Source organism: Lutra lutra, chromosome 10, assembly GCF_902655055.1.
Source record: "Lutra lutra chromosome 10, mLutLut1.2, whole genome shotgun sequence".
Lineage (NCBI taxonomy): Eukaryota > Metazoa > Chordata > Mammalia > Carnivora > Mustelidae > Lutra > Lutra lutra.
Window position 1 is genome coordinate 85434977 of NC_062287.1, and position 20472 is coordinate 85455448.

At 36.3% G+C, this 20472-nt stretch overlaps 1 protein-coding gene across 1 annotated transcript in view; it reads right to left on the bottom strand.

Annotated features, from left to right (window-relative positions):
• CCDC73 (coiled-coil domain containing 73) overlaps positions 1–20472 on the bottom strand; it is a 132650-nt gene that overhangs the window by 690 nt on the left and 111488 nt on the right. Inside the window, 4 exon segments of the mRNA XM_047691444.1 lie at positions 3072–3205; positions 5168–6667; positions 8380–8557; positions 16991–17125. Of these exon segments, the coding sequence (XP_047547400.1) occupies positions 3072–3205; positions 5168–6667; positions 8380–8557; positions 16991–17125 (1947 nt within the window).

Consider the following 20472-nt stretch of genomic DNA (forward strand, 5'->3'; position numbering starts at 1 on the left):
AGTCCTAAGCTTACATTGAAAGAAAAGATATTTAAAACAATTGCAGATCAAAATCTGTTTTGATTTCTCTTCCCTTCCCAAATGTGTCTGTTTTGTGTCTTCTAATCAAAACCAGGAGAAAATTAAAAATGCTAATGGAGGAGGGCACCTGGGTGGCTCAGATGGTTAAGTGTCGGCCTTCAGCTCAGGTCATGATTCTGGGGTCCTGGGATTGGACTCTCTGCTCAGCAGGGAATCTTCTCTCTCCTTCTACTGTTCCCCCTGCTTGTGCTCTCTTATTGTCAAATAAATAAAATCTTAAAAAAAGAAATGCTAACAGAGGTAGACTGCCGTGTAGAAACTGCCTTTTACTTTGATTCCTCTCCTTCAGAGCACCGTTGTTGGACAAAATGGAAAGAGCAGTGAGGTATTTGGAAGTTGGCATGTTTCCAAAGCACTGCATTGGGTAGTACTTTTTAACACAGTATTATAAAAGTTTTTCATTTTAAGATTTTTTTTTCTGATAGTAATTATACTTTTTCCCCTATTATCTAAACTTCGAATAAAGAAATGAAAATCACTAGTCATCTGTCCGGAGAGACCAGTCAACATTTTGGTACGGCTTGCTTCTAGTCTTTTTTTCTAAGCATATTTGATCATTCTATAGAATTTTGTATCTTGGTTTTTCCCTTTGTGGGCTGTTTCCAAGGTCTTAAAAGATTTCTCATAAACCATTGTCAGTGATTGCACAAAATTTCTGGGAAAAAAAAAAAGGGTCAGTGGTCTTCTGATTCCAGACAAAATCTGGTGGTAAAAGGCTATTATGTATTTTAGAAATAAAGAACAGAGAAGAATTACATTCATATTACCTAAAATCTCAACTACCATTAAACATTTTGATGTAAATATTCTGGTCTCTTCTGTGTGTATATTCATACTTGCAAAATCTGGATCATAATTATATCATTTTCTGTTCTGTGTTTAAAATATTTAATAGTATTTTCCTCTTAAAAGTCTAAGAATATGGCTCCATTATATTCCATGTTCCATAATGTAGTATGTTGAAGTTCCTTGGAAATGCTTACTATTGTAAATTAGGCTATAATGAATATAATTTGTTTACAGATCTTTGAGTATTATCTTACATTAGAATCTCCCCATTAGACTGGAAACAGGGCATATGCATAACGTTTTCAAAGTGAGATTATATAGCGATAATTTTTCAGTGAGCTTAGTTTACATTTAACCTCCGTTCCCTAAGGGTTGCTAGTTTGGGATGGATCTATTTGGCTCATGAGAATTCTACAGTCAGCCACAGTCCCCTTGAACTCTTAGCCTCTGATCTTTGTGGTGATGCTGTGTTCATAGCTGACTGACTGCCTGTGTCTTTATGAAATAACAGATGAAAAACCAAAGTATCAGCACAGGACTTCGCAGAGACCACGGGCAAGTCGTTTAAGCTTTGTGGCCTCACTCTTAGCACTGTTTAGTTGCAAAATTGTAGTGTTAGTTGCTATTGTAGTGTAGCTGATACTGGATAAAAATGTGTATAAATGTGTATTTCTGATAATATCTGGCATGTAAGTACCCAGCATATGCATTTAGCTCACAGGGCAGAATGAATGTAAGTCATCCATGCAGTATGGAGAATGGATCTAGAGAAATACATCAAATCTAAATTTAGGTTGTCGATTTTGATGTAAACTGACTGATGGTCTGTATGATTTCATGGGGGTCTCTCACAATGCTTGATGCATTTTGGTGCATTTGATATCAAGTTCAGATTACTAATTTTCCAGAATCCTTGACTTTTTGTCTTGATGGAGAGAAAAAAGACATTAACACATACTACCTGCTCTAGTTTCTTGCCCCTTAACTACCTACTCGTGGCAGGGGCAAGAGCAGGTATGACTGGAGAATCAAGATGCGGTGTCGATGAAAGTTTACACTTAACAAAACTTGTCATATTGGGCTTAATTGAGGTTTTGCAGCCGACAGCAGTAATTCTAGTTGCAGACATGTTGCTACATATCGTTTTGCTCCTTCCTTTACCATCACTTCCTTTCAAAAGTCACTTCATTACCTCTGTACCTCCTCTTTCTGCTTAAAAGATCTACTCTTTGGCCTAAAATTTCCCCCAGTCAGATTACCAGTCTTCTTGGCATTTTAAAATTTAAATGAACTTAATTTTAAAAGGAAAATAAAATACACTGTTAAAAGCTGTTATTTGTTAAGGCTGTGCTAGTGCTGTAATTTTTGTTTTATAGGTGCTAAGGGAAAGTTACTTAATGTGTACCTCTAAAATTGAAAAAAATATACAATGACTTTAAAATCGGCCACTGTGCAGTTGGTTTTTTTCTGTAAGTAAGCTTTCCTAAACTTTTTAGGTTATACCTTTTAGCAGTTAACACCTGTAATTGCCTATTTTTAAGATTTTTGAACAGTACAGGCTTTTTCATGCTCAAGTTTTGCACTCTAAGATAAAAAATGGCTTATAAATTTTGCCAAAAAACTGACCAGCTGTGGTCAGTTGCTTTTCATATGACAAATGGACTTGTGGAGCCATGTAATCTCTACAAATACTTGGCTTAAAATATATATAAATCCATACTTAAAATGTCACATATATTAAGGGTATTTGATCCCTTTGCATACTGTGTTCTAATGGCAATAGTTTAAATTTTTTTTTGCAGTAGTTTTACCAAAATGACGTAATTACTTAAGCACGATCAAGAACAATGGAACTTAATTGATTGCATTATTTTGAGACATCGTTTATTAAGATAAAATTTTAAATGTTCAAATGCCCCTACTCCTAAATTTAGGTGACTAAAAAAAAAGTACATACATAATACACTACCTCACACTGTCCTTCCCAAAACAGGCTGGGTTATATCTATTTGATTTATACACTGTGACTTTTTCCTGCTGTTTTCCATCAACCTTAATTGTGAAAAATGGTGCCATGTTGCCCTCTTGATATTATTTTGGAGATCAGTTAGGTCTTAAAGCATCCAGATGCATACAGTTCTACACATATCTGTAGAATTAGCTCACTAAGGTCTACTCGGCAATATTTTTAATTGACTTACGTGTTCTATGGGAAAAGAAGAATCGTAAAAAGTCTTTGCAGTTGCATTCCTCTCTTCACTGGGCTCTCCCTTGGGATCTGGATGGATACTCGAGTTATTCAAAGTGTCAGCAACTCTGTTAATGCTGGTAGTATCTGGTTGACAAAGAGGAAATGGCAACAACTGAATTTTATTCTCCAGGCACTCATTTTAGGACTGAACTTCGTTTTTCTCTGATCCTATCTATGCTTTTGTATTTAAAAAGTAACTATTTTGTTTTTACTTTGAATATTCTATAGTTTTCACTGACTTTGCTCTTAATATACATTAGGCATTTCATTTCAGAAAACAAAATTTTATTGCTACTTTCTAAAACCTGCTGGTTTCACACTGAAATGAGTGAAATGGTGTAAATATCTTCTAAGACAAAATAACTCCCATAAAATGTTACCCTCATTCCCCTGGATAGTGCATTGCCACAGATGTAAACATAATAAGATTGATGGGGAAAAGTCTGAATCAACTAAAAGTCAGATTTATAAAATATATTTAAAGAAACTAGCCACGGTAAGAAGCCCAACAAACAGGCTGACTAGTAGGGGTCACTGGAATTTAATAAGTAGATAAAAATGATTTAGAGAAACATGTCAGCTTTGAAGGTTAAAAGATACTTGTATCTTTTATGAGTGGATATTTTACAAGTTGAATTTCTACAGAATTTTCAATCTCCCCTTCCATCCTTATTTATATCACTGAGCTTTAACGCAGAAGAAAAGCCTTGTGAGAAAACAGTCAACATGAGACCAGTGCCTTAACAGCACTTGCCTAACTGCAGCATTCAACAGATTCAAAATTAATGGAATCTAAAGTTAACACATTTTATTCTATTAGGAAAGTTACAATGTGTAAGATGAGGTTTTACAGTATTTTGGTGGTTTCCGTTTTTCCCTGCATTACCTATCTATGCTAGTAAACCTGATATACTTATTTTGCTTTTAATTCCCAATTTTTCTCTTCAAAGTTCTATTAATTGCCTCTTTTTAAAAGTATCTGGTAGCCCTGAGGGCCGTTCAGAGCTTTCCTTGTAATCTGCATTTCTTTAATGGGTCTAAAATCACACTGTTCAATGGCCAAGTTCCCTTAAAAATCTAAGAATATCTTTAACAACCTCAATAACTTTCACTACAGGATTGCTATTAACAAAGTAAACTTTTTTCATGATAATCAAACTGCTGTTTGTTGTTAAAGTTATATCTGTACAGCATTTATACATAATATGTAGTATATTTCTATTTTTAAATATTTTTGGTAGGAAAAATTTCAAATACACAAAAATAGAACATGAACTTAGACCATCACCCTGCTTAAACACCCATCAGTGTTAGGTCCTATGTATTTCATCCATTTACCTCTCCCTCTATTTTTTATTCTAGAATATTTTTATAAAGCAAAACTTGGACACTTAATTCATGTGGTGGTTAGAATACACTATTCTCTGAAATGTTGAATATTTGAATGTTTTAATGTTGGTACATAACTAAGGGATTCTGTTTAAAGTGTTTGAGTTACAAATATCAGTGATACGAAATGCATTAATGTTACACCTCAACAGTGTTTGTAAAATGAAAGCTGGATTCTGGTGCTGGTGAAGGGAAGCTAGAAGTAGAAAAGTCAAGGAAAGAGGGAGAAAATTGGGAGAAGAAAATGAGGGAAGTTTTTTCAGTATAGAATGAAAAGGAATAAACATGCCCACTGGGAGAAGCCTTATCAACAACTGAGATTCTAATTAGATAGTTCTTGCTAATTTAAAATTAATGACCTGGACCTGTGATTATTTCTGCTATTTCCAGTTGCTTGGTGAAATTTTTTTAAATTTCCAGTATGCATTTGCACCTTAGTACATGTTGATATTAGTGGCTTAGATTTAGGTGAAAAGAAATCCACTCATATTTAAATAAAACCTTTCCTACTTTTACATATATACATGTATAGAGTATCTTAGGTTTAGGTTAAAAAATATGTAAGTGGTTTCATTTTAAACATAAATAGCCCCTTTATCAGGAATAAGGAGTAGAAATTCAAATTAAAAAAAAAAAACATAAACATTGTTTTCTTACCTGGTCCAATATCTTTCCTGATATCATCATCATTTTTGCAAAGTGTCATTGAAACCAGATTTTTGTTTGCTGATGGGCCTACTGGTCTCTCCTTCAACAAAGGAATGCTAGAAGTTGAAGTGCTCAGTGTTTGACTTTCAGTTTGATTTACTTTTGACCAAGGACTGGGGTCTAAGAAATTCACATATACTGGAATTTTCTCAGTTTTTTTATCTGAAGTTGAAAGATCAAAGGCTGACCTTCCACTTCTGTTTACTAAATCTCCAGATGGCTTTTTGTGAAATGAACATGATTCTTCCAGCTGTCCTTCACTGTAAATTTTTCCTGAAACGATGTCATTTAATGACTCTGTTTTCTCTGTATTATTTAACAATGAATGCTGTCTTTCATTGACATTCACAAAAAGGAAGAGGTCATTTTTTGTGGCGTTAGTTATCTGAGTCTCATCAATCTGACTCTCTTTATTAGAAAACTGTATTTCTGTGGAAGTTTGCATAGGAACAGCAATTTTCATGTCTTCAGCTTGTGAAGTATGTATATTCTCATTTTGAGCCTGAAGATGGGAAGTGGTTGCACTGTTTTCTAAGTATCCCAGACAGCTCTTCAGCTGGCTAGTATGCATCTCATTCAGATTTTCCCGCATAGTTCTTTCACCAGGGCTTGAGTTGGATTTCACCAACATAGGCATAATATTAACATTTTTATCTGAATTCTTAAGAAGTACTTTCAAATTCTCACTGAAAGCAGCCGATGAAATGGGCTTGTTAGTTGCCTTGTCAGAGGGAATAGTCGGTTCAGGTCTCTCTGAAGTATCATTACAGATTTGCTGGAAAACTGAAGTTTGTTTAAATGGCAATACACTGCACTCACTTTTCTTATTTAACAGTTGCTTTTGGTTTATTTTACATTGTTTATCATCTAACATAACATTACTTGACTCCTGTAAACTGTATTTCTGACACTGAAGAGCATTCTTTTCTACATTGAGAGATGAATCCAGATCTGCTTTGGTTTGGTCACTACTTGTAATTTCCTTCTCTGTGGCATTTTCTTGAATCCCTGGAAGCAATCTGAACCGTTCAAATGGTTCATCTTCAGAAACCTCTTTCTTTTGATTTGTACGCTGAGCCACCTCACTTAGGATATTGTTAGATGATCTGTTATTATCAACCTCCAGATGGGCATCTGCATTGTGAAGATCGAATCCTTCAGTTCCTTCTAGGAGTATCTTTTCTGTTTCTATTGATCTGTCTGCCACTAAAAAAGAATTTTTTGGTGATTTAAATTCTGTACATCCATTGTCTTTTCCTGAACCCACCTTGTCTTTTATTTCTGCGGTAAGTGCTTTTCTAAAGTCAGTAACATTCAAGGTTTGTGCTTGACTAATTAGTTCTTTTTCCGTGCCGAGGTTTTTGCTTACGGAGATTTCACTCTGATTTTCATCCTGAGATACAGTAGGATCAGTTTCATTTTTGGAGCGTTCTTCAAAAAGCTGTAAATCTGTCATGAAGAGAACACAGTAAATTTTTATATTATACCCTAAAACCTGCTTTTATAAGACATAATGTATTACCTATTTATGTAAAAACATTTAGCCTTAAATATTTCATTGGCCATTACACAAACATTACGATACCAATTTTACCAAATATTGAATTCCCTTGGTCATAATAACATTTAGCATGCTAAATATTTGGCTCTTCTCATATTAAATTTTGATTTCACAAAGTATTTTTGGTTTAAAAAGAGGGAAGTTGAGGGTATTAGGAAATGGTTTTTAGTTTTCTAGTCTGTTACACTTCCTTTTGAACGTACGGTACAATGCCGTGTAAACACACAGCCAGGTAAATAAAAATGAATTTATCCTAACAAGTTAGACTCTAATTTCTATTATTGCTGTCAAATATTTAACCAAGGAACCTGAAGATCGAATTGGCTTTATTAAGTGATTCATTGAATCAGCATCCTATCTAGCAAAGACAAAAGAGCCCCATTGAGCTACAGAGAAAAAGGTTTTTAAAGGTAGAGAATGAATAGACAAAGGAAATTATTAGCAAAGAATACATTGTTTTAGGCAAGGCCACCCTCCTACAGAGAAAGAAAGAGGTCAATGGATTTCTTACTGCTGACCAGAAGATTCCAGGTTGACTAATGAAAGGTTACATTTTTGAGGATTGAAGCTGCAGTTTGGTTGGTATTAAGTTTTGGTTTGATGACATGGGTTCTTAACACGAGTACCTCCATTTTGGGCCTGTGGTTTTCTTTTTACCACTCCTGAGGATCCAGAATTGCTAGCTGTTTCTTCAAGACTGACAATTACCACTTTTTATTCATTACTTTCTAAGTATTTTAAAGTTTGGAGAAACTTTTGTGCAAATGTATAGAATACTTAAGAAATATGTTTTATTCATCTAGGTTTTAACCAGAGATTTCAAATTTTCCATATAGTTAGAATAACCTAGAATACGAAAATCAGGACTTGAAGGGCTTTAGTCCATTCATTTTCTCTACAACATCTCCACCAAGTGGTTGTTCAGCCTAGGTTTGAACACCTTCATAAAATAAGTCTGTGGTCTTTATAAGCAATTCTTTTTCAAGATGCACAAGTTTAGTAAATTATTTCAACGGTTACAGAAAGGCATTTGACTAAGAAAAGTGCTCTAGGTCTGATACTCAGAAGGTTATTCATATCCCAGAGAACACACTCCACAAAGCAGTGAATGCAGAAAACTGAATGCAGAAAGCTATGGAGTAAGTGATAAGGAAAGGCAGAAATAGAATTTTCCCCAAAAATACTGACTATAAAGAATAGCTCAGGGGCGCCTGGGTGGCTCAGTGGTTTAAGCCTCTGCCTTCGGCTCGGGTCGTGATCTCGGGGTCCTGGGATCGAGCCCCGCATCGGGCTCTCTGCTCAGCGGGGAGCCTGCTTCTCCCTCTCTCTCTGCCTACTTGTGATCTCTCTCTGTGTCAAAGAAATAAATAAAATCTTAAAAAAAAAAAAAAGAATAGCTCAAAAGAAGCCATCTTAAGACCATACACAAATGAAAAAGAGTTTCTTCAACTACAGTATAGGATCCTCAAAGCAAAGACTTTAATTGGTACTCCCCTGAATTCCATAGGTGGCCTTGCACAGCACTTTGACAGATCCTTTATTTGTGGGAGAAAGGGGGAGCTCAGTATTTAAAATTATAAAATAGCAATATGCTGGTTACCTTCTACGATGACTTCTATAAACGGACCCTCTTTCTTCTCCTTTTCTCTGTAGTTCGTATCTGAACAAAAATTCAAAGTATCTTTCTTTATTTCTTGCCCAGAATTGTATTTCTGTATGATGTTTTCTGATTTTTCCACTGACATTTCACTGTTTTTAGAATTTACTTCTGAAATATTCTAATGGAAAATGAAAAAAAATACCTTTAATGTAAAAACATTGTTAAATAGTATAAGACATCTGAACAAATTCTTCTGATAAAAGTACAATCTGTTTCAAGTCAACCATTCAGCAATTTCTATTTGAAGGCCAAATGACTTACTAAATGTAGTATACTACTCTTTGTAATAAGATCTCTTAAACCTCATTTTGTGTAGTTTATCATATTTAAACAAAACTGAGACCCTTTGAGGTTTTCAATATGCATTCTACATTATTATATAATCTCACACATTATATATAATAAAGTAACCACTCATTAAAAGCAAGGTAGTCATGGTTAGCAAACTGTTTTGAGTATTTGGTATTTTTATGTATCTTGAAAGTAGTGGATCAGTACAAAAATCCTTTTATTCCCTCTATATTCAGCACATAGCCATTGAAACACTGCACTAAGCTTTCAGATGCAATAAAGAACAGCCTACAGACCCTAGCCTCAAGAAACAATCCAGGAGGAAGATAGGAAAAGAATAATCTAGATGAGGATAGGAGGCACTCCAGGGAAAGCAAAAGACATACACAGATGCTAAACACAGCAAGTTTATAGTCTTCATGAACTACTCAGGATTTCTTTCAGCTAGAGCTTAGGTTGCTGGGAGAATGGAGAGATGGGAGGCTTGAGGTAAGCTATGCCCAGGTCATTAAGGGCCAAATACAGCATGCTGAGGGTTTCCAGGAAGACCATGAGAAGTCACTGAAGGGTTTTAGACAAGGTAATAAACACGATCTGATTGGAAAGACCATTCTGGCTGCAGCATCAAGAATAGATTGTTTTTTAAACTTCATTGATTAAAAAACTGCTATGAGAAGTAAACGTTCTACAACACAGCACACCAGATACCTACTCAATGAGATTATATTGTTTTCTATGCTACTTTATTTCATTTTTTAAAGAATGCTGGTCACAGACCACTAAACTAATTTACATGAACCACTAATAGGCTGCACCTAGAAGTCTGAAAAATACTGAATTAAAGGGAGACAACATGAGGCAGAGAGATGGATCAGAAGAGTGTCCTAGTGCCATAGTCCAGGTGATATCAGTAGAGATGAAGAACTGAATAGATACATGAATTATTTATAAGCTAATCAACAAGACTTGATGAATGATGGGATATAAAACAGTCAAGATTGATTCACAGAGTTTTGGCATGTAGAGGTGACTGGTGGATGTTACTCAACTAGAAAACAGGAGTAGTAGCAGGTGTGGATGAAAATGTCATGGGTTGTTTGAACCTGCTGAGTGTGAAAAGTTAGTAAGATAATAAGGTAGAGATGTCTAATGAACATCTAGATTTATGAATCTGGAGCTTATGAGAAAATTTACCTGGAAATGTAGATTTGAAAATCATTGGTAGAGAGATGACCACTGAAGATGTACAAGTTGATGAGACTAACTAATGAGAGTATATTTTAAAGGGAAAAAAGGGGTAAAGCATAAAATGCTAATGAAAACCACAAAAAGGGGCAGAAGAAGACAAGCTTGCAAAGGATAAATCTGTAAAGGAGAATGACAAAAAACAGTATGGTAGTTACCAGGAGCTTTGTAGTCTTGGATAAATACCGGTTCAAATCTGGTTTCAGTACTTACTAAGTAGGAAATCTTAGAAGAATATAGTAGTTAACCATTGCTGTGTAACAAGTAACCCAAACTTAGAGGTTTAAACCAGCAAACATTTATTATGCCATAGTTTCAATGAATCAGGAAATCACGAATGATTTGGCTTTGTGACTCAGGGTCTCTCATGAGGCTCTACGCAAGCTGTCGTTCCTGGAAGCCTTAATTGGGGCTGGAGGGTCTGCCCCTAAGAAGGTTCACCCAATGGGTGGCGGTTGGTGCTGGCTGTTCGGTGGGTGCCTAAGTTCTCTTCTATGGGGCCTTTCTTCCTCCAGGAACCTGACTCTACAGGGAGAGAGATGGACACAGGATCAAAAAGGTTTTTTTGTGTACCTTGTAAAATGAGAGAAACCTTAGCATGTTTAATTGTAAATGGAAAAATATAAACTAGTAACTCACAAAAGAAATATAACTGACAAACATAAAATATGTTTGGGGCACCTGGTTGGCTCAGTTGGTAAGCATCTGCCTTTGGCTTGGGTCATGATCCCAGGGTTCTGGGATCGAGCCCCGCATGGGGCTCCCAGCTCGGTGGGGGGCCTGCTTCTCCCTCTGCCTGCTCTACCTGCTGCTCCCCCTGCTTTGTTCCCATTCTTGTTTTATCTCTCTGTCCAAAAAAGTGAATCTTTAAAAAATACATGTTTAATAAAAATGTAAATTAAAACTGATTAAGGTAAGAATTCAGAGAGTTTGGGTATACAGGTGTTTTTATATGTGGTTGGTGGGAGTATAAACAATCTTTCTGGGGGTGCCTGGGTGGCTCAGTGGGTTAAAGCCTCTGCCTTTGGCTCGGGTCATGATCTCAAGGTCCTGGGATCGAGCCCCGCATCGGGCTCTCTGCTAGGCAGGGAGCCTGCTTCCCTTCCTCCCTCTCTGCCTGCCTCTCTGCCTACTTGTGATCTCGGTCTGTCAAATTAAAAAAAAAAATCTTTCTGGAAGGCAGTCTCACAGTATGTGTCAAAATTATAAGGAGCAAGCTCTTTGATCCAGCAATACTATTTTTGGTAATTTATCCTAAAGAAATCATCACAAAAGTACACAAAGATATTTGTATAAGGATGTTCTACAGTAGAGGAGTAGAGAGATTAATTATGGCACATCTCATTCATACAATTGGAACTGCGATACATGTCAATTTCTACTGACTTAGATAGCCACTATTTAAGTTAAAATAAAGAGGCAGTTTCTTGAAAGGTTTAATATAGACTCAGCAAATCCACTCTAGGTTTATACCTCCCCAAAACTGAAAACAGAGACTCACACAGATGGCTGAATGCCAGTATTCAGCAGCGTTATTCACAGTAGCCAAAAGGTGAAGACCCAAGTGTCATTAACAAATAAATAGATTAAAAAAAATAAAAAATAAAAAATAAATAGATAAACAAAATGTGGTATATCCATTCACTGGAATATTATTCTGCTGTAAAAAGGAATAAGGTTCTAATATAGGCTGTAACATGGGTGAACTCTGAAAACCTCATGCTAAGTGAAATAAACCAGATAAAAAGGACAAATATTACACAATTCCACTCATATAAAAATATATAGAATAGGCAAATTCATAGAGTCAGAAAGTAAATTAGAGGTTACCAGAAGCTGGGGAGAGGGGAGGTGGGGAGTCACTGGTTAATAGTTAAACAGTTTCAATTTGGAATGATGACAAATTCTTGGAAATATTGGTGAAGACTGCACAACACTGTACTTAATAATTAATTGCAATTAATGCAATTGAATTGTAATTTTAAATGTCAACAGAAAGGACAGAGATGATGGATTTAGCAAAAAAAAATTTTAACTATTACAGATGTTCAAAGATTTAAAGAACATAAATAAAAATATACCCCCCAAAAGAATCAAATGGAAATTCTAGAGATGATATATACACTATCTGAAATAAAAACTCCTATATAGGCTTAACCAAGATTAAACATATTAGAACAAAAGATAATTGGACTTCAGGGCACAGAACAATAGAAAATCCCAATGGGAGAAGACAGAGAAAAAAGACTGAAAACAATGTGCAGCACCTGATAACCTGGGAGACACTATCAAGCAGTTTAATGTATGTGTAGTTGAAGTCCCATAAGAGGAGAAGGGGACAGAAAAAAATCTTTGAAGAGGTAATGATGAGAAATTCACCAAATGTGATGAAAACTCATTCCACAGATTCACAAATCATTCAATAAATCCCAAGCAAAATATACACAAAGAAAACCAAACCAAGGCAGGATATGATAAAGAGGGATGTGAATGTAACAACTGTAGACTTGCCAGAAGCAATGCAAGCAACAATGCAACAGCGTCTTCAAATGAATGAAAGAGAAAACTGTCCATCTAGAATTTTAGATCCATTGAAAATACCCTTTACAAATTAAGGAGAAATAAACACTTTTCCAGATGAATAAAAGCTGAGAGGATTCCTCACCAGATGTGCACACACATGCACACACTTACACAAACACACAAATATGAAAGGAAGCTCTTCAAGCTGAAGTACTAGGATACCAGCTAGAAACCTGGATCTACACTAATGAATAAAGAGTGCCTGAAATGGTAAATATGATTGAAGGTAAAAGACATTTTCTAATTCTTCATTTTCTTAACCAGGTTAAAAAAAAAGGTTAAAATTTTAAAGTAAATAACACTACATGGTGGAGTTGATAACATGTAAAAGTAAAGTGTATTATAAAAATAACACAAAAACCCGGAAGGAGAAAATGAGAATATAGTATTGTGAGCTTCTTACTAATCAGAGAATTTGGCATAATCTTATTTGAAAGCAGACTATAATCAATTACTCCAGAAAAAACTTGGCAAACTATGGCCAGTGTGCCCAATATGGCCTACTGTTTTGGCATATATACTTTTATTGGTACACAACCATACCCATTTATGAACTACACAGATCAGAATAGTTTAAGTAGTACATTTTATGTTATGTATATCTTACCAGAATAAAGAAATACAAGGAACAGTTCTCAAAGAGAAAAGACTTCCTCAGTTATTACTCAACATAAAGGAATTATGAATATTCCCTTTAGAAAAAGTCACAGGATTAAAAAGGATACATAATACAAGCACTACTCTTCTCCCACTAACAAGTACACAAAAAAAAAAAAAAAATCAGTAGGGATAGAAAAGACTTGAATAACATTATCAACCAGCCTGATCTAACTGACAGTTATAAAACATTCAACCAACCAATAACAATACACATTCTTTCAAGGGCACATGAAATATTCACCAAAAAAGAGGCACTTGGGTGGCTCAGTCCACTAAGCGTCTGCCTTCAGCTCAGGTCATGATCTCAGGGTCCTGGGATCAAGTCCTGTGTCTCTCTTAGGCTCCCTGCTTAGCAGGGAGTCTGCTTCTCACTCTACCTCTGCCACTCCCCCCGTTCTGTGTGCATGCTCTCTCTCAAATAAATAAAATCTTTTTAAAAAGAAGAAAGAAAAAAAGAAATATTCACCAAGATAGATAATAGGCTTGGCTAAAAAGCAAGTCTTTTTAAAGAAACTCTTAATCTCACAAACAAACTGAGGGGTGCTGGAGGGTACGGGGGTAGGGATAGGATGGCTGGGTTATGGACATTGGGGAGGGTATGTGCTACGGTGAGTGCCGTGTATTGTGTAAGCCTGATGATTCACAGACCTGTACCCCTGAAGCAAATAATACATCGTATGTTAATTAAAAAAAAGGATATTTAGATTTAAAAGGATAGATTTAGATTTAAAAGGATAAAAGCCTTACAGAAAATGTTCTCTGACCACAACTAAATTATAGTTGAAATCACTAAAAGAAAGATATTTGGAAAATTTTCAAATACTTGGAAAATTTTTTTTTAAAGATTTTATTTATTGATTTGACAGAGAGAGATCACAAGTAGACAGAGAGGCAGGCAGAGAGAGAGAGAGGGAAGCAGGCTCCCTGCCGAGCAGAGAGCCCGATGCGGGACTCGATCCCAGGACCCTGAGATCATGACCTGAGCCAAAGGCAGCAGCTTAACCCACTGAGCCACCCAGGCGCCCCAAATACTTGGAAATTAAACCACAGTTGTAAGTCATACCCATATGGTTTATGCCCATACCCATGGATGAAGGAAGACCTCACAAAAGGAATTTTTAAATATCAATAAGGATGAAAACACTACATGTCAGAATTTGTGGCATGAAGCTATAACAATGCTTAGAGGAAAATTTATAGCTTTATATGCTTATATTAGAAAAGAAGAAAGGCCAATAAGCAATTGTCTAAGTTTCCATGTTAAGCAGCTAGAAAAAAACGTATCAAAGCCAAAGTAAGTAGGATGAAGGAAATAATAAAGTTAACAGCAAAAGCCAATGAAATAGAAAATGAACAAACATGAGAAGGAAATCAATGAAGTCAAAAGTAGTTCTCTGAGAAGAGCAATAATGTTGAAAATCTAGCTAAACTGATGAGAGAGAGAGGAATAAGGAGGAGGAGAAGGAGGAGTGGGAAGAAGAAGAGAGGCAGGACAACACAAATGAAAGAGGACATTAATAAGGAGGAATGTAATAATAAAGGAATATCATGAGCAACTCTTTGCCAACAAATCTGACGACTCAGATGAAAAGGACGAGTTTCCTGAGGGACAAAAATTACCAAACACCACTGTGATGTAAGTGTCCCAGATAGCCCCCTGGTTCCGCGATTTGCGGTATACAGTTGCACTAATGACTAAGATCTCAAAACAGCACAGGGAAAGGGCATATCAGGGTAGAGTCTGGAGCAAAGCAGGTACAAACTTTCAGGAGCCCCATCCCAGTGAAATCATACAGGACATGCTTATCCTGCAACAGTGAATTGTGACAACAAATGTGAATTTTCTTCCATGAGGTAAGCTCATCGGAGATTCCGTGCTCAAGGTTTTTTGGTGCTGGTCATGCAGGCACCACCTGCCCAGTGTGCACCAGAACTCCGGACTCCCAATAAGAAAACACAAGTTCAGAGTAAAGCACGATGTTTAACTAACACTTTAGGCACAGTGAGCCACTCCTGGCAGTTAAGAAATGGTAGGGAACCTTCTCCAGAACCAAGTTTCCAGGTACCAGTCAAGCGCCAACTTTGTATGTAGGCCTTTCTGAGGACAGCATTCACAGGCCTCTCTGTTAACTATTTCTTCTGCACACCAACACGAGAAGAAATAGAGTGAACTGCCCTATCAATAATACTGAACTTGTTATTAAAAATATTCCCACAAAGAAAAAGCAGATAGCTTCACAGCAAATTCTAATATTTAATAAAGAAATAATAACAACTCTACACAATACTCTTCTGGGAGCGGGGAACACACTCTAACTCATCTTATGAAGTCAGTATTACTCTGATATGAAAACCAGACCCAAAGAACACAAAAGAAAAACAAATGAAACCTACAGATCAGTATTCCTAATCAATGCAAAATCCTTAACATAGCATTAACAAATTACATCCAGCCATCTATTAAAAAGATAATAAATATTTCAAGAATGCAGTGTTATTTTAAATTTATAAATCAATTAATGTAATTAATTGGTTAATAACATATTAATGGAATAAAGAAAAAATGATTATCTCAACAAATACAGAAAAACCATTTCACAAAATTTAATACCCATCCATGATTAAAAATTCAGCAAACTAGGAACAGAGGAAACTTAATCTGATAAAAAACATATACAAACAACATATAACTATGAAATGGTTAAAGACTAAAAATTCTCCATCTGAGATGGAGGAACAAGGCAAGCAAGTCCACTGTCAAAACTTTCATTCAATACCGTACTAGAGAGTCTTAGCTACTGCAGTAAATTGAGAAAAAAGTAAAATTCATACAAAGCAGAAGGAAATAAAACTTCCTTAAATTCACAGATGACATAATATACACAGAAAACCCAAAAATTAGAAGAAAAAAAACCCTACCATTACAATAAATTTTAAAAGTTAATAGGATATAAGGTCAATGTATAAAAATCAAATTTTATTTCCATGTACTAGCAAGAAACAATTAGAAAAATTAACTTTAAAAATACTATTTATAATAGGATTCTAAAATATAAAATATTCAGGGATAAATTTCACAAAACACTTTAAAGACTAACACAATGAAAATTACAAAACGTTTCTGAGGAAGATATTAAAGAATGTCTAAATAAATGTAAAGATAAACCACGTTCACAAATTGGAGGACTCAGTACTGTTGAGATGTCAGTTCTTCACAAATTCATCTACAGATTCCAAAATCCACAGTTTTGGGTTTCTTTTTTAGAAAGTGACAAACCAATTCTAAAAATTATCTGGAAATACAAAGGGCGTAAAATAGCCAAAACAATCTTGAAAAAGAAAAAGAAAATCAAGGACTTGCACTACCACATTTTAAGACCTCTTACAAAGCTACAGTAATAAACAAGTGTTGTGTATTGACTTAATGATAAACATATAATCAATGGAACATAATAAAGAATTTAGAAATATATCCACACATATATCAGATCAACTAATTTTCAAAGAATGTACCAAAGTACAATAAGAGAGGAAAAAAAAGTCTTTTCAAGAAATGTGTGTATAGGAACAACTGAAAATCCATGTCCAAAAAATGACACTCAATCCTTCTATCATACTGTACACAAAAATAAACTGAAAATGTATCACAGACTACATACTTATACTCATTTTTTTTAAAGTTGGGACCCTGAAAATAGAAAGCAGAGAGCAAATCATCAGTAATGGTCCTAATTTCTTTACCTTTCATACCCCCCAAACACTTGAATTTTACCTGAAGCTTCTTGTCTTCCTCAAACTTCTTCTGATCACATAATTCATTGTAACGCTCTTGTAACTTAGTATGAGTTTCTTTAAGTGATGATAACTCATTTTTTATTTCATTAATTTCTCCATTAAGTTCTTCAACCTAATACAAAATTTAACCAAAATGAATAGTTATATAAATGTGTATGGGGGCGCCTCAGTGGCTCAGTCAGTTGAGCATCAGACTCTTAGTTTCAGCTCAGGTCCTGTCTCAGGGTCCTGAGATGGAGCCCTGGGGTAGGCTCTGCTCTCAGCAGGGAGTCCACTTGAGATTCTCTCCCTCTGTCCCCCCCACCCCCCCCGCCGACCGCCCTGCTCGCATACACTCTCATAAATAAATAAATCTGTTTTGTATGATGATATTTTATTAATACAAATTTTTGGAAATAGTAAAAAAATTTAAAATGATCCCAAAGTCATTACTAATATTGAGAGCTACCATTCATTGAATTGTGCTGAGTACTAAAATACAATTTCATACTCATAAAAAAAAAATATGAGGCTCCCAGATGTTTAAGTAATTTGCCAAGATCAGGTGGATATAGTCAGGCAGGATCCAAATCCAAAGCTAAATATAGGGGTTGTTGTCTTAATTACTACATTTAACAATCTCTTCTTACAAATGAAAAATTATTTTTTTTTAATTCTCTAAAAGTTACACCTTCATTACTTTCTTGAAGTTTTATTTTCTTGTTGCAAATCAGACATACAGATTTTATCTCAACTGAGTGACAAGTACTAAGCACTAAGTAGTGCAAAAATAACTGACACTAGGGGCGCCTGGGTGGCTCAGTGGGTTAAAGCCTCTGCCTTCAGCTCAGGTCATGATCTCAGGGTCCTGGGATCGAACCCCACACCAGGCTCTCTGCTCAGCAGGGAGCCTGCTTCCTCCTCTCTCTGCCTGCCTCTCTGCCTACTTGTGATCTGTATCTGTCAAATAAATAAATAAAATCTTTAAAAAAAAATAACTGACACTTGAGCCTGATATTTACATCCAGACACGGGGCTTTCACTGACTGTTTAAAGTCTCTTTCGTGGGAACCTCAAATATAAGACAAAGTAAGTGCCACTGAGTCCCTGTTGAGGCTAGCAGACATGAACTCCCCTATTACTTCCTGTCATCTCACCTATTCTTAACCTTTTGGTTTTTTTTTAAAGATTTTATTTATTGGACAGTAGGTAGAGAGGCAGGCAGAGAGGAGGGGAAGCAGGCTCCCTGCTAAGCAGAGCCCAATGCGGGGCTTGATCCCAGGACCTTGGGATCATGACCTGAGCCAAAGGCAGAGGCTTTAACCCACTGAGCCACCCAGGCGCCCCTATTCTTAACCTTTTAAAGATCTATCTGTGCAAGGTGCTTTTTTTCCAAGGCTCAATTTTCCATGAGTTTTTTTAATCCCATCCTTTCCTATTCCCCTCAAAGCTTAGTTCTGGCACTAATCTCTTCCCTGTTGCTTATTCACAATTCTTCCCACCATACCAGCATGTTCTCTTCCACCTTACAAACAGAACTAGAACAAGAACAAGACTTACAAAAGGAACAAGTATGCTCTTCTCACAGTCTTAACTCATTTCTCTCCTTGACCCAATTACTCTCTCTCTCTTTTTAAGATATTTTATTTACTTGAGAGAAAGAGAGAATGAGAGAGCGACATGGGGGGGTGGTGTCAGAGGGAGAAACAGACTCCCTGCTGAGCAGGGAGCCCGACATGGGACTCGATCCTGAGACTCCAGGATCATGACCTGAGCCAAAGGCAGTTGCTTAACTAAATGAGCCACCCAGGTACCCATCTCTCTCCCTTTAAAAGAAAAAAGATCTATTTCTTTTAGAGAGAGGAGAGAATGTGCATGGGTTGGGAGAGGGGCAGGAGGAGAGAATCTTCAAGCAGAATCCCTGCTGAGCGTGTTGTATGACGTGGGGCTCAATCTCACGACTCTGAGATCATGAACTGAGAGGAAGCCAAGAGTTGGACACTTAATGAATTGAGCCACCAGGAGTCCATCTCACTTCTTTAATATAAAAGTCCACACTTGGCTACTTCCAAATTCTAACTTCCCAACCCTCCTTAACAACCTGACTCCTGCCCTCACTATTCTACAGATCCCCACCCCTCCCACACACAGATACCACCTGCAAATTAGCCAAAAAGGCTTTTTCCCAAGTTTCATACCAGTTAACAGCTCTGCAGCATGACTGTGTTGACTGCTTGTTCTTGGAACAGCCTCTTTTCTTTGTTTTCATGGCATTACTCTTCCTATATCCTCCTATCTTTCTCACTGTTATTACCAGGCTCCTCTTCCCACCCTGTCCCAATACACACACACCCTACTGTTTCTCTTTAACCTTCTTCTCTAGTCCTCTACTCCTTCAATAGATGATTATAACTATACCTTGAAATTTTATCTTTATGCTAATAAACCTTAAATCTGTATCTCATCTCTCAACTTCTCTCCTAAGATAAGATTCACATTTCCAAATGCATGGTATGCATTTCAGACTAGATGTCCTGCAGGCACTATACATTCACCAGCTTCCAAATTAAAGTCATTCTTTTCTTCTACCAAATCTGCTTCTCCTTTTACATTTCTTATGTGAATTAATGACATTATCATTCTACTTGTTACACTAATCTCAGAGTCATGTTTGACTCCTTTCCCCTTCTAATATTTACTATATATAAAATACCACTATCCTGCCAATTCTACTTTTAAATGTTTTTTGCATCTATTCCTCTTCTCTGTTCTCACTAGTTACCCTAATTCACACCCTCATGGAGTCAAGGTTGCATTCTTTACAGTATTCTTGCTGCTCCTTCTCCACAAAGCTGTCCTCCATACTGCTGCAAGAGTTATTTTTCTAGGGGCGCCTGGGTGGCTCAGTGGATTAAAGCCTCTGCCTTCAGCTCAGGTCATGATCTCGGGGTCCTGGGACCAAGCCCCACATCTGGCTCTCTGATCTGCTTCTCCCCCCGCCCGCCGCCTACCTCTCTGCCTACTTGTGATCTCTGTCAAATAAATAAATAAAGTCTTTTAAAAAAAGAAAGAGTTATTTTTCTAAAACTCAGATCTGACTATGTCACTTCTCTGCTTTAATATTCTCAGTGACTTACCATTACTTATAAAGTAAAATTCAACTTCCTTAGTAAGGAGCCTCTTGGAAAATGATCTCAACCTATTTTCCAATGTCACATTCCACATATCCTGTGCTTTATTCAAATCAGACTGCTCATCACTCTTGAAAATACAGTTTCATGCCTCCAGGATTTTTCCTTTCTTTACCAAATGGAATGCTAACAAGATGGAAAGAGAAGTGTAGGAAATGGGCACACATTGTTGGTGAAACCTTATTTACACATTTGAGGCCAAACTAGTATCATCTTTTCTCTAAAATTTTCTCCAACATAGCTAAATAGATATGATTTATTTTGTTCTTTCATGGTAATTTGTTAATAC